Below are 15168 nucleotides of genomic sequence, written 5' to 3'. Positions count from 1 at the left end.
ATGCAGCCCAGGATATGGTTGTCCCTCTGGGCTGCAAGTGCACATTGCCAGATCATGTTAGGCTTCTCATTCACCAAGACCCCCAAAATCCCTTGCGGACTTATGATTCGCTTACAGTTTTCTTTTACTGTGGTTGTGTGTGTTTGGATGGTAATTACAGTACAAATTAACAGCTAGCTGTCTAAATAGCTGTTTGTGTCAACATGGTTTGGGAGGCAAATTTGTTTTCTTTGGCCCTCTGACTCCACCTCCTCGTGTAAATATTACCCCTAGAGTAGATTAGTTCACATAAAACTGATTTCTCTTATTTCTTCAAAGCACCTGGAGCTCTGGGATGTGTCGATGAAAGAAAGGGCCTGGCCACAATTCTGTATTGCATTTGGAGATGGTGATAGGTGACACGGCAATACACACACATGATTCCAAATAGTACGGAGACAGTGATAATACCAGTGCAGTACCCGTAAAACCAGTCTTGTGTTCTGTGTTACACCATCCTTGTGATCCAGCTTCCCCAAACCTCCACTTTTTTCTCCCTAAAGCTGCAGGGCATCACCAGCATGTTGTGCCATACCACAGTCTTCCACCTCCCTTCCACCTCGCCAGAGGCAGTTAGAACTGAGCAGAGATACTGCCCTGTAGCATCAGCCTGTTGAGCCCATGAAATGTTGCTGTACTGATGGTATCATGACTTTTCTTATGGCATCAGTATCACTAAAATTTTAAAAGCTGTAACTTCTTACTAGTTGGAGGGAGGTCATAGCCAAACTGTATACCACATCCCTGAAGGTAACTGAAATGTAGTTCTAAATTCTTCCAGCTTTATGGAGAAATTTTTGATCATCTGTCAAGTTTTGGTGTACAGGTTTGTTCTACCTGTTTTCTATATGCAGCTTATCCTATGTGCTGCATTAGCTACGACAACACAGCAAGCAGGAGAACAGACAGGCTGCTGAAGTTGGCTTAACCAGTATAGCCAAATATAAATGCAGAAGATGTCTTTATTGAGGCTGTTGTGCTATGTATTTTGATGTTCATTTAAATTAATTGTACGCCTTCAACAGCCCCAGAAATTTTCACTATTTTATATAAAAGTAGAGTTACATCTTGTGGCAATGTACAGAAAAGCAGAGACTTTTTCTGCTTTTTTTCTTTTGATCACTTGCTCTTATCTTTTACACTTAATTGCCAAGGAACTGATAGCTTCTACCCAGCTGTTGTGGCTATCACACTGCTATAATTATATCACTATCTGTACTTCTTTTTAATCTTTCCTTATGGCCCTTCTCCAGGATACTACTAAAGTTATGTAGTTAGTGATCCTTTGAGATGAAAAGATCCTACAGCATCTGTTCTTTTGCTTAATTTCAGAGTGGATTTTTGCATGGAAAGATTTAACCAGCTGCAAATGTTAAACCAATTTGAACTCCTTTACTGAGTTGGAGCGGGGAAAGGGAGGTGACTTTTCTTACTGGTGCTTACTATGTGTCTTTCCCAAACTGTTAAAATTAAACTTTCACTGCTTAAATCAAGCTAGCCATTCATGAGTAATGGTTGCTTTTTGCCATTATCAGCAGAAGTCTCATCCTAAGGTGTTTGGAAAGGTTGCTGTCAGGCATCACAATTCTGTAAAAGCTGCAGTATCAATTTACTGAGAGGGCAATGTACTTTAATTTTGATTCTGAAGTACTGGGAAGAGGTGGGAGGCAGCAGTTTCGGACTCAATAAATATGTTGCTTGTGTGTTGTACTTGATTCAGTGGATTACAAATACATTCTACTTCTGCAAGCCTCGTCTTTTAGTTAGTGTAGTGGATTTTGTTTCTTTTCTACATGATCATTAAATCTGTTTGAGAAGTCCCAGTGAATTGCACTAGTGAAACTCAATATAAGACAACAGTATTTGCAGCTGTTACTGAAAATGTTGTTTGGCTTATTATGAAATCCCAAAAGGAAAGAGCTTAACTTAACTCTGAACTCAAGGATGAGTTTGAAGATTGGATACGGGCATTAGAAAACACAGTTTCACTGCAGGTAAATTGGCTGCATTTGGGGTCACCAAGGTTAGTACCAGCACAGAAAGGCATTTAGCAGTTCCAGTGTATCTTCTACAGAACTTATGACTGACTTTGCCGATGAAAAACAGTTCTTGAAAGACTGGGGAGATGTCTTTCCCTGTATCTGTAGAGTACAGAGAAATTGTGACAAATGCTGTGGAAATTCCAAGGATTTCTCTCTAACCTGCAAGTTGCATCCCAATTTCCTTTACATCTTAGTGATGAAATGCACACTCAGAAGACTTGCATTTAGAAATGCGTGACATGACTACAAGTCATCATCCTGTTGCATGTCTGAGCAATGAAACATATGTTGAGACAGCTCCCTGTTTTTCAGATCAGTTCTTTGTCGCATATCTTTGCAATCTGAAAAATAATGTCTCTCAAGTCTTATCTTTTCTCTCCTTAAGAAAGAAATGGATTTCTTAAGCAGTATTTGGAACATCTGTTTCTGATGACTGTAGTTTGAACCTAGATATTCATAAGAACTTTTGGTCCAGGGTTTGTTTTATTCTGTCTTTACTGGAAAAAATAATTAAATCAATGTGTGTTTATTCAAAAGTAAATTAAAAAATTATTGGTGTTATTGCACATTGAAAATAAAAAGTTTTCGTTTACAAACTCCCATCACTTTCACTTGTGTGTAAAGTCAGGCATCATGTACAGTTCACCCTGGCAACTCTTGACCAAACAAAAGGCCACACTAGTGGTTCAGATTTTCTAGTACAAAGTAGGTATTGAATGCATTCAAACTCATGCATGATCCATTATGCATTTAACCTACTAGTTTTAATGAGGGAGGAGATCTTCTGCCTACTGTATCTTTTTAAATTGTCCCGATCAAAAGAATGTAGTGCTAAAATAGAAACACCTTTTACTGACTTTTTTCTAGAGTATGAAGTGTGAATGTGGACTAAGGCCAAAACTCTTCTGGTCTGGAGGTGGAATATGAGGAATGATCACCTGTGAAAGTAATTTGATGAGTAACAAACCTAATAACTTGCTTTATCTCCACTTAATCTCCATCCCACACGCCTACAGAGGATGCTCAAGACCCCTCAAAAATACGTAATAATGATATAAATAGATCATTGAATTCTGTATGAAAAGACACAAAAGATAAGAAACTAAAAGAGGAAGGGAAACACAACATTAATGGAAGTGAAGAACTGAGTACTTTTTCTGCTGCCTCTTCTACAGAAGAAAGAAAGGTCTCTGGTTTTATTTGAAAATGGGATGGGATGGAGAAAAGCTGAGAGAAATGGGTCACTCTCAGACACATTTGCGTATTATCCTATGATTTATTATGAGCACTCTGGAGGCTGAGTGGCACCAAGATACTTCTGGAAATACTAATCTAGAGAGAGCTGTACTTTCTTCTGATTAAATCCTGTCACAAAGGGGTTACTGAACTCGGAATTTTTTAGTTCTTTAGAATGTATTTAATATTGGTTAGAGCTTGGGGGTTTACTACGACTTCAAATGTTGAAAAAAGTTAGCTACTAACTTTGGAGGTTTCTCTTGTTTTCTTGCTGCTTCTGAACAGTAAAGAGGCAGAATGTCATGCAGGTAATTGCACTAGACTGAATGGATTGCCCTCAGGTGCTGGAAAAGGTCTAAGTCTATTGCAAAGCAAGATGATTGTGATGAATAGGAAATAGAGGGCCTGTCAGAGGAGTAAATCAGTTAGTGAGTCAATGGAAATGGCTTTGATAAATGAATGGATGTCAATATTAAATCAATTGGTGGGAAACATTGTTATACTCTGGGACAAGGGTAAACACTTCAATAAAATACAGGATAGCTGCTTCATTTGAGTTAAACTATGATTTTCTAGTCAAGCAATCAGCTTCCTGTGATGACTGCAGTTTTTTGTTTGTTTGCTCGTGTTTTGGCTTTACTTGAAGGGAAATACAGTGATCCCCATTTTATGTGCTTCAAATAGATGTAAATCTCTGCTGGCAGATAACTTGGCATGATATTTATTCTGCAGTAATAACAGTACAGTACCCCAGCGTATATACTAGCGCTGCAACTTTGCTACTGAAATAAAAGCAGTAGAGGCAAGTAATAAATCATTTTGTTAGACTGCCTTTGTCCCATATAGCTTTAGTTATAATTAAAATTACCAGGTTTAGAATGTTTTTTCTATTTGCATTATTTTTTGATGTAACTTACCAGTCAGTGTAAGGTAGAATATTCCTGTTTATACAATTAAGCTCTAGTTATTCTCCTTCTCCCTGCAATTTCTGATAGTTAAAAGTTGCTATAGTAGAATTTTATTCTATAGTTACAAGAACAATTTAGATTCACAAATGATAATTAAAATTGCATGGCATACGGGTATCCAAATTATTCAATAGTAAAAGGGTTTTATAATTTATACAGTTCTTTGCAACTGAAATAAGCTGTCTTCTACTCTGCATATCAACTTAAAAAAAAAAAAAGTGTAAATCATGCACCATCTAAATACTGAAATCAGTGAGATTTGTTTCAGTCTGGGAGTAAAATTTTTCCCCAAAACAGTGAAGACATTTTCACAGAAAGACAAACTTCCATGTCTTTGTGTTCCTAATGTCGAGGACTTTTATCAGGTATGCAAATAATGTGTGAGTCCATCTTCAGTTTTCCTTTGTCCTTCATCCTACCACAGGAGGATTTTCTCCACCTGTTAGTAACATCATCTCATTGATAAAAATATAAATTCTGGGAAGTTGCGGCTTTTTTTGTGCCATATTTATTTACTGTGGTGTGCTGGATCAGCCCTTATCCCAATGGAATTCGTGCTATTTTAAAATTAAAATTAAGTAGCATTAAGTTTAAAAAAAATTAAAATGGCTGAAGTGCTTTAACATATGTATTAAAAATGTTCATATGTCACATGAGAACTGACATTTCTAAATATTTTTGAAACACTTATATTCAATATCCTATGTTCCCCTTTTCTGGGGAAAGGCATACAGCAGTCATAAGACCATTATATAAGACAGGTCATAAGAAAAAAGGCAAAATGAAAGGAAAAGACATTTTGTAAACTGATGCAGTAGCTGCATGAAAAGGCACTTCTCTTTGTCCCAGTGTTCATTTTGGTCATTTGTATTTGAGGCAGTGATAATCTATGAGATACTGCAAAGGGGCCTGTAGCAGCTGTCCATCAGTTAATGCTGGCTGCCATGCTGTTAGTTTGCAGTTGTCTTCTTTCTCTTACAGTCTTGGCTGTATTTTGGTGGAAGTATTGTGGAGAAATGGAAATGCTATTGCATTTTGTAATGCTGTTCCATGCTGTAGTGTCCCAGTTTTCCATACATAATTGTTTGCTGTTCTTTGCATGTGTATTTTCATCGAGGTTTCTGATATCAGTATGCCATTATAGATTTCCTGCTGCACAGGAGAACTTGATACACCGTTATTTGCTGTAGCTTTTATTTTCCTTTTGTTTGCTGATTATGTTTTCATCTTTCATGTGCTATCATTAAGTCAATGAGTTGGGCAAATTACTTCAAGTGATCCTTTTCAAACTCCCTTTTCATATCCCCTGTTTATTTTTAGTGTTGCTAGATTAAATGGTTCTGTAACTATATTTGTTCAGAGGCTACTTAAGGGATGCTAATTATATTGATAACAGGTGGGAATTCCCATGGGATTTTTTTCCAAATGTTATCTCTGTTTCTTGTTTTTTTTTTATGAAAGTAGAAAGTGTTGCCTATAGAAATACAGATACTGATCCAGATCTGTGGAGAATATTAAAAAAGTGGTTTATATGATTGCCAGTTTCTACATAGTGTTTAGTGGAGAACTCAAATTTTCTTTTTGGTATGATTTGGGGGACTGCAATGCAGCAGAACATTATATTACACAAAGCTCTATTATGTCGTATGAATAGACAGACACTTTGTCAAGACGTTTTTTTGATCCATTTAGATGTATATGGAAAGCACTTCAAATAACTAAGTAGAACCAGCTAAGGAAGCAATAAAAATGAATAATAGTCCAGTATAGTAAACACAAAATGGGCTAATTATAGTCTGAAATCAAATATTGAAGTTGGATTTCCAAATTTTTAGTGTGCAGCTGTTCATTCTGGCTCTAGAAGAGAACAGGAATTGCAGTCTGCAGCAGAAGGAAGCTCGTTGTGCAGAGGATCCAATACTGTATCCTTTGTGATCCCAACTAGAAAGGATGTTGTAAAGATAATGCAAGACGGATTCAGCCAGATTTACTGGCATATATTTATTGGGCTCATCAGCTATTTCTCTTTAGCTTTCCTCTTTCATCTTCCCTTTGCCTTAGTTCTTGTCCCCCACAATACTTTGTGAATATATATTATAGGTCATCTACTTGAAAAATTGTCATTGTGGTTAACTCTTTCACTTTATTACAGGTTCTAAAGTGCATTATCAAATAATTTTCAAGCTTTAAGAATTCTGTAGTCTTCTTCTGTGGAATCTTGTTATTTATTAAATCTTTTAATGCTATAGAATTAGGTTAACCTTCTGGTTTTGTGATTTTTAGATTCATACCTGCATCTATAATAGAGCTTGGGACTTGCAATTCAGAAAAGTTTCAATTATATTGGAATTGGTCGCCATTGGCAGAAGTGGCATTGTTTCTCATCAGACTAGTGGGGTCTGGGTCGTGCTTGAAGTGACACCACCACCCCTAATGCTCAATGCTCAGCAAGTAGACATTTGTCTTATCAACAAAAGACAATACAGGGAACTGATAGCTTATCAGCGTGAGACTGAGGTTCTGGCTTAATTCTTTAAGAAACTTCTTGCATCATTTTTGTCAACTTCTTTGTTTTTTCCATTCCTCAGCTCTCCATTAGGAAAATGTCTATAATACTTTTCCCTACCTGCAAATATAAGAAAGCTGTTCAGATTTGATCATGAAGTGTTTAGATATAAAAAGGTCCTGAGACCCTGTAAAGAGAAGAAACACCACAAAGTCTGGACTTTTGTGTGTCCATCCTTCACCTCATTCTCGGTTACTTTCTTTAGTATATTTGAAACAATCAATTGAAACCCAAAAGTTTCCCCGCTTTCCTCATGGGGAGTATGAAAAATAGGAAGCAATTAATTTTCATGGACCTTAGTAAAGTTAAGACAAAGTTTTTAAAAAAACAAAACAAAATTAACTGCATTAGTAGATAATTTTGAAGCATTGTAAATCAGAGTACCAAACAACATTAACTCCACAATATGCATTAATTTCTTCTAAGTTCCTTCTGTTTTTTTGTAAAAATGACACTTGTGAAGGATCTAAATAGATTTTGTTTGCTTTGCAGGTGGTGGACTGTGCTTGGGATGAACTAGTCAAGATCTATACTCCGTCGTGTCTGGCAGTTCCGGTCTAGAGAGAAAGTGGAGATCTGATACACCAGGAACCTTTCTCTCTTCCCCCACAAGCAGACTTGTGCTAAAGTTGTCAACTGCGTCACTAATCTTAGTGTCTGTTTTTAAGTAAAACACTGCTTGAATGGAGTGTTGTGCACGTCAGCATGTGGAGATTTTAGGGCTTGGTTTGCTGTACAGGTAGTACTTGAGCCAGCAAAACATTGAACAGCTACTTAATGGCCAAAGAATGGCCAGAGCAGACATGAGCTGGTGTCTTCAGAGTAGAATCACCAACACAATTTTGTGATCTGTCTGGCTAATGATGAGAGCAGAGGCCTGAATCTTTTTGATCCTTATAAGGAATAAAAGTAACTGGCAGTGTATTTTGAGATAATGTCACTGTAGAAAAGAAAAAAGCAGCTTTTCACTGTAAAATACTGTAATGTCAACCTGAGGTTTGTATCACTCAGATGCATTTATATTTATACGTTTTACTGTGACTCACCTTGCATTATTTTCTTGTGCAGTATGATGAATACTCTTGATAGACAGTAAATGTCATAGTTTATAGCCAGCTGATCTCTTTGACCTTTTTGATTGCTGCTTCACAAAGATGGTAAAGATTATTTTCATACATTTTTTCCCTTAGATCTCCTTGAGTAAAACAGTTGATGAAGTCATGCAGAAAGATAGTCTGATGATAGAGAAAACACTTAGGAAAAAATGAAATATATGCATCGCTAATTGGATCACAATCCTCAAGATTTAGAGATAGGACAATCATCTCTTTTATTAGACTTGTCTTCTATTTTCACTTAGAAAGTTTTTCCAAGAGATAGAAGAGGAATGTGGTCATATATTCAGTGTTTCTGGACCTCTCACAGCCTGGCCAAAGTGAGAGCTGATGTCCAGACCAGTTGAACCTACATACGTGCAGATTAACTGCATGGCATCAGCATAGAGATCCAGTGTGGCCAAGGTACTATACTTCCAAGAATATGTCCAACATGTTATAGGTGTGTTGAGTACTTTGCATGCCCACTTTGGCCCCTCAGCCTACGTACTGGTATTTTCATCTGAGTTTTTCTGGAGCAAGTAGAGATATTCAGTTTTTATGCTTCTCCAGTCTCCTTTGAATACTCTTTCAGGATTGAACAGCGATAGTCCTGCAGTTCTCATTGGTGTGTGTTAGGCTTCTGTCCTGGTTTCCCGCTAGCCTGTTTTATTTTAATTTTTGTACCTTCTTAAAGCTGTCTCCTTTCTGCTGTTATTCCATATCAACAGTCTTTACCATCAAAAGACTCTTTGCAGGTCGGGTCTTTGCAGATCTTTGGTTGCATTTTCATAGTCTCCTGTTAATGAATGCTGTACGCTTCTGGGTTGCACCACTCATATATCAAGCAATAGCAGACACTGCCAGATCTGCTGGATGCTTTGAAGAAATGAAAGAAAGAATTCAGCAGAGCTAAAACCTGCAACTTGCAAGGAAAGAATGATGGTGCTATCTCGGAGAAAGAGCCACGGAGCTATCAGGTAGCCGCAGGGAGATACGCCTATATTGATTTGGTATTAGGGCAAGACAGAAAGGAACCCTCTTCTACAATACAAGAATGTGGATCCTGGTAGGATCTTATATTTTTCTGTGTCAGTGCAAACTGACCCCAGAATACCATTTTCTTGAGCTGAATTATTAACAAAGAGTAGGTTTTCTTTCTTTTTTTTTTTTTTTTCTGACTGTGTGTTACACCAAAATCCAGATGTTTTTTGCACTTTAATTCTGCATGCAGAGGAATGTGCAATGATAAAGCTGCGCAGCATACAGCTTTCAGCAACACCATGGGCCATAAAATCTAATTTTAGGCATTAAAATTGATTATTTCAACTTTAATAGTTACTCCACTCTTCTGCTTTATCTCCCTTTTCTGCTTAGACTACAAGTTACTTGTCTGAGTGAGTGGAACATTTTGGTGGTGGGTATGTATTTTATATGTGTGTTTCTGGGGGAAAGGAGGGGGATATTCCAGAATGCTGCCACAGCCTATGAATTGGAAGGGCAAATTTAGAAAACCTAGCACGGGGTTGGGGGGGGGTGGTGGCGAGGAATTCTGAACACGCACACTCAACACGTGTCAAACCTTTTCTTAACTGCCTTCTCTCTCCTCATGTCCTGGTTAGCTTCAGTGCTGAGGGTTGCTGCGTCTAGATTTAATTCTCTTGAAAAAAGAGCGCATCCAGAAGATGGACATAGTAAATAAAAACTGTGGCCTTTAATCTTCCTACATGATCTTTGAATGGAGAGAATGTGCTGTAACATTTCTGCACTGTAACAGAAGAACCAATCTGGCAATAGTTGTTGCTGATTCTTAATTCTCAGGGAATGTTTGCTGTAATTGTTTTAAAGAAATACTTCTTATTTTACGACCATAATACTAGCTTCTGAACTTTTTTTCATTTACTGAAACAAACTGTTAACGGCAACAATCTTAAAGATGTAATGTGTTCTACATTTAAACTTGCTCCTGTGGAAGATTTTGTTTCATGGGAACTGATAGGTTTCTCCTTGGTTCAAGAAACATATTGATTAATTGTGTTCTAAAGGAGTGGATTTGCTGTTCTACAATGCTATTAAATTAATTGCATACAGTTTCTTTGGCTACACTCTTGTATTCACTTCCCCGATTAAGAAGCATTGATCAAAAAGTAAATGCAGTGAAAGACAGAGTAACTTATAAGTAAAGAGTATTGTAACATGGTTTGTGTCTTGTATGAATACTGGGTGACAGTTGCATTTTTCCTCTGTATTTTAAGGGACTGCACTTTATGCAACTTTGACTAGCTATATGTCCCATCGGGTCTGCATTTTGATAAAGGAAGTCTGTTTCAAATGATTCTTTGTGTCTGCTTTTGCAGACTGCATGTCGGTGATGAAGTGATCTCTCTCTTCTAGCCAAGTACAGTGCTGGCCTCAAATTCTGCTGCATAGGCATGGGTGTACTAAGCCTTCCAATACTACTGTGCAGTTTTGAATGTGCTCAGGGTCATGTGATGGGGAATGGATATGAGCCTGCACAACGCTTCCTCTATATACCTCAGGCCCTAATTAAAGCAAACTGGGCATTAAATATTTTAAATAGTTCTTTACCATTGTCATCCAAGAAACCATTTTTAAAAAGATGCCCTTAGGAATTTGACATCAATTTGCTCCCCAGGGTTTTTTTTCTCTCACCCGTCATTGTACCTAGGTGAAATGCAGAGCTGAGCATGATTTGCATCAAAGGATTAGAATTGATATATCATAATCATCTCATTACTATAAGGAACAACAGAGCTATTCATTACCATGATCCGTGCCCTACTGCTAAGTCAAAATTTTGTAACAGAGTCAGCTTATGAACTGAGCACCCACTGCTGTCTCTGGACACAGGAACAGATAGTGTGAGGGAAGTACCTTCACTGCAGTGTTACCTCAAATGATGTCTCTCTGTTGCTTTATCCAATTCCTTCCCAGTGAAGTGCAGGAGAACTTGTCTTTTCTGAGTGTGGAGTGGTGGAGAGGCAGTGGGAGACTAGTACTGGGCCTGGCCTGAATCCATGTTGAGAAGGTGGTGGTTTGGCAAGGGACAGAACCTTCCCCTCCACCTCCTCTTGCTGTGTATAGACAAGACTAAAATTAGGAGTATGAGGAAGAGATGTTGCAACACAGGTGAGTTCCAAGAGATAGGATATGGTACCTGGGACACAGGTGCTTGAGTTCCCAAATTTAGTGTTAGTGCGACCTCACCTTGAATACTGTGTGCAGTTCTGGGCCCCACCATTTAAGAAGGATGTGAAGGTCCTTGAATGCATCTGGAGGAGGGGAACAAAGCTGGTGGAAGGGCTGGAAGGCGTGTCCTGTGAGGAGCAGCTAAGGGCTTGGGGCTTGTCTAGTTTGGAGAAAAGGAGGCTGAGGGGCAAACTCATTGCTCTCTACAGCTTCCTGAGGAGGTGAAGTGGAGAGGGAGGTACTGAGATCTTCTCCCTGGGATTCAGTGATAGGATGCATGGGAATGGCACAAAGCTGTGCCAGGGGAGGTTTAGACTGGACATTCAGAAGCATTTCTTTAGGTTAGTGGAACACTGGAACAGGCTTCCTAGAGGGGTGGTCAATGCCCTGAGCCTGTCAGTGTTTAAAGAGGCCCGTAACGCCCTTAATAACATGCTTTTGGTCAGCCCTGAAGTGGTCAGGCAGTTGGAGTAGATGATTGTTGTAGGTCCCTTCCAGCTGAACTGTTTTATTCAAATTTTTATCCTTCTGATACACTTGTTTTTCTGTTTCAGTCGGGAGAGTATTTAGCCCCCAATGCAGACTTGCAGCCTGATCCTCTGCAATGTCAGAGACTAATGATCGTTTCATTGGTGAGGGCACAAAATTGTTTCTCCCAGAGGTTACGCTTAAGTGGAGTCCCAATTACTACAGTATTTCCAGAAAGCACGATTAGATTTTTTTTTTCATCTGCACTTCTTTGGCGGAAGGCCTTTTTTTTTTTTCTCCCATGTGCAAACATCATCACAGTGATCCACACGTTCCTTCAAGTTGTGCTGTGTGGGCTCGGGACGAGTCTAAATGGAGGCTGGTGTAAATGCATCCGCACAGTTCTTCAGTGGGTTTTGAAGCCAAACTTGGTCTCCAGTAAGTTTAAATGAGAGTTTCAACCTTTATCCGCCTTAATATTTCAGGCCACTTAACTGTGAGTTGACATTTTGTGCTGCAGTACAGCCGCTGAAGTGGGTGAAGGCCCCCGAGGTGGAACGCCCCATGACTCCAGGGAGGTGACCACCACTGACATGTCGTTTTGCCTGAAAACTTCTGGGGTTTGGTGCATGCTTTCCTCCCACCCTGAGTTAGCACAGATTAAACTTCCAAGTATCCTGATTGCATCCATGGCTTTTGTGACTGAGGTAACCTGAGAAATTCAGATAGGTATTACTCTCACCTTTTAAAGGAGGCACACACACACACAGTACTGGGGTGGGTTTTATTGAGTGTTTTAATATTTCAATTACTGGAGTTTTTAATCAATAGAAATGTACTCAAATATTATTAAAACTAAAGATTTGCGTGTAAAAAGAAGATGAAAATGCCACTGCCTTGGTAAAAAACAGAGAACAAAATGGAAAATAAACCGTTGTGGAAAATAACTAGGGAACACTTAAAGTCAAAAGGGAAAAAGGTGATTTAAAATGATAGATATCAGGAGAATCCTCCCTAGATTCTGTAAAGATGAAGAAGAGAAGAGGTGAAGGAGGAAAAGAGAGGCTGCAGTTTTGAGTCAGGTGTGTATTACAGCGGTCCTCACAAAGTCAGTCTTTTTCTTGCATTAATGTCAGGCTCTGTAATGGGGATGGGGAAAGGGAGGAAAGATGGTGAGAAAATGACAGGTAAGAAAGAGGGAGTGAGAACACCAGCTTGATAAAAAATGAATAAATTGAAGACTGAAAAATAAAAGGCAGGCAAGCTGGAGACAGCCTCTGGTAAGAAATAGTATTTATCCAGGAACCCATGTCAAAAAGGAGAAGGAAGCACTGCTATGTCCGAGTCAGTCACAGGCAGAGCCAACAGCGGTTGCTGGCACGGCTGATGGCGTTGAAGTGCAAGGTGGACTTGCACTCAGCTCCCAGCTTCTGGAAGCAGACTGCAGGTTACGTTCCCAAACATCACATCTGTCTCCGTCCGCATGGTTACCCCAAAGGCTGAAAAAGAGAAGTTCCTTTAGTTTTTGCTCAGAGAATATTATTTCTTTTGTGGTTTCCATCTGTTGTTTAATTTCAGTGCTACACAATATGGTTTCCTTTCCCTCATTACCAGGTTTCATCTTCAAACACTCGTACCTTAATGTGTACCTCTGTTGCTTCATTTTACAAACCTTGCCCTGCCTCCTTTCCCTGTCTCTACCAGCTCCACTGCTAGTTGTAACCCAGGACATTTACAACACATCCTCTTCGGATGATCCTCGTGACCACCAGGAGCCCCTTACAGTAAGCACCTAGCAACAATCGTAGGCGTATGCGGCTTCTCACGGTTCAGATGAAGAGCCCAGCGCTGCGGGTCCGGTGTGTTTTTCCCATCAGTCCTCCATACTAACACGGTCCTTTTGTGCACACTTCGTCCCGACCCCTGCCCTGCTCTTGTTGAGAGCTGTTGGCATCAGCACCCCCTTTCCTGCAATTACTACCGGTCTCACCCCAACACCGAGCTGTGCAAGAGTTTCCAGTGTAACAACTGGGAAGAAGTATAGCTGGCTTTGGGGGCTGGGTTTGTCCAGCAAGGTCTATGAACGGAACTAAAGCTGAACTGTAACATTTTTTGCAGAAATCTCACAGAAAATAGTTGTGGCTTTTTGACACTGTTGAAAGGCGCGTTGTACTTGTGCTGAATTCCCCACAAGCCCACCAGAACTGGCAATCCTTGTCAGGATCCGGTCCACTCTTTTTTATGGTAAGTCTTCCAAAAACAAGCTTTGGGCGTCAAGTGTGCCATTTTCCCCCACGCTGGTTCTTCCTAATACCGTTCCTGGGGAGAGGGGGGAGCCTGGTTTTGTTTAAATTAAAGAATAACTTTGCAATCTCATATTGATAGGTAAATCTGCTAATGAGAGAGACCTAACATGGATGATGTTAAAAGAAGTCTCAAGATTATAAGGCAGATCCGAAAAAAAAGTATAGCTTTTCAGCTTTTCATCCCCTTACGTTGCCTGGCACTGCAGGAGAGAGAGGACGGGCAGTCCAAGAGAACTGCTTTTGCTTTTCCTCAGAGTGGAGGTGACCTATTGCACTCACCTGTTAAGACCTTCATCTGGCAAGTCGAGGGAAGGGATGGGCTTGTTGAAACTTTACCAGGCTTTGAAACATCGCTTTCGAAGACTCTGTGTGGTTACCAATTTTTAGTGACTTTTCAAGGAAAGTCCCCCTGCCACAAACAGGTTCTCCCTACTTCATCAGACATGGGGCTCCTGTTGGCAAGCCGGAGGGCGGCCGGGACCCCAACGCGAGGCAGCGGGGGCTGCGGGTGGGATGCCACCGGTAGGCTCCATGGATGCATTTTCCTGGGAAACCGTACGCTTTTGGGGAGAGAAAAGCAGTACTGCCCTGCTTGTGCACGCGTGGGGGAAAGGGGGAGGTGGGGGGGGGGTGGAGTGGGGTGGTTGCACTGACCTCCACGCTCCGGCAGACGTGGGGTTTCCTACGGGTCCCCCACGTTAGTGTCGGGCCGGTCGAGCTCCGCCGCGATGCTGCGGGTTTATCCCCCGGGCTGAAAGCACCGCGCTGCGCGCTGCTGCCACCTGCCTCCCACCCACCCCCCCGCCCCCCCCCCCCGCCGCGGTCCTCGGTGGGATTTGGGAGGGATTGCAGGCGGCGGGGAGGGGGGGGCTTCCCACCCCCGCTGAGCCGGGGCGGGCTCCGAGGGACACCGCGGGGCGAGGCTGGGGGGGGACACCGGGGGCGGCGCGATGAGGGGGGACACCGAATGAGGCGGCGGAGGCACATTGGGGATTGCGGGGGGACACAGCGGGGGCGGCAGCGGGGAGGGGACGGGGGGGCGGAGGCGCGGGGAGGAGGGGGACACGTCGGGGGGGCGGCGGCCGCCCTGCCGGGAGCGCATCCTACCTCCGCCCGCCCGCCCCCCGCCTCCGCCCGTCCCCGTCGTCGTGTGTCCCCGTGTCCCCCCCCGCCGCCGGCGCGGCGGGTGGCCGGGCGGCAGTGCCGCGGGCCCCGGCGGCGGGGCCGTGCTCGGGGAGG

General features: G+C 41.4%; 1 protein-coding gene across 1 annotated transcript in view; it reads left to right on the top strand.

Moving 5' to 3' along the window:
• Nucleotides 1-8772, top strand: part of PEX7 (peroxisomal biogenesis factor 7) — a 46665-nt gene extending 37893 nt beyond the window's left edge. The window contains exon 10 of the mRNA XM_082481565.1: nt 7344-8772. Coding sequence (XP_082337691.1) covers nt 7344-7412 — 69 coding nt within the window. The 3' untranslated portion in view covers nt 7413-8772. The remainder of the gene's footprint in view (nt 1-7343) is intronic.
• The last annotated feature ends 6396 nt before the right edge of the window (nt 8773-15168 follow it).

The sequence above is a fragment of the Vanellus vanellus genome (assembly GCF_965231255.1).
Source record: "Vanellus vanellus genome assembly, chromosome: 3".
NCBI classification, from domain to species: domain Eukaryota; kingdom Metazoa; phylum Chordata; class Aves; order Charadriiformes; family Charadriidae; genus Vanellus; species Vanellus vanellus.
Note: the sequence above shows the minus strand (reverse complement) of the source record. Positions and strands in the feature narration are given on the sequence as shown.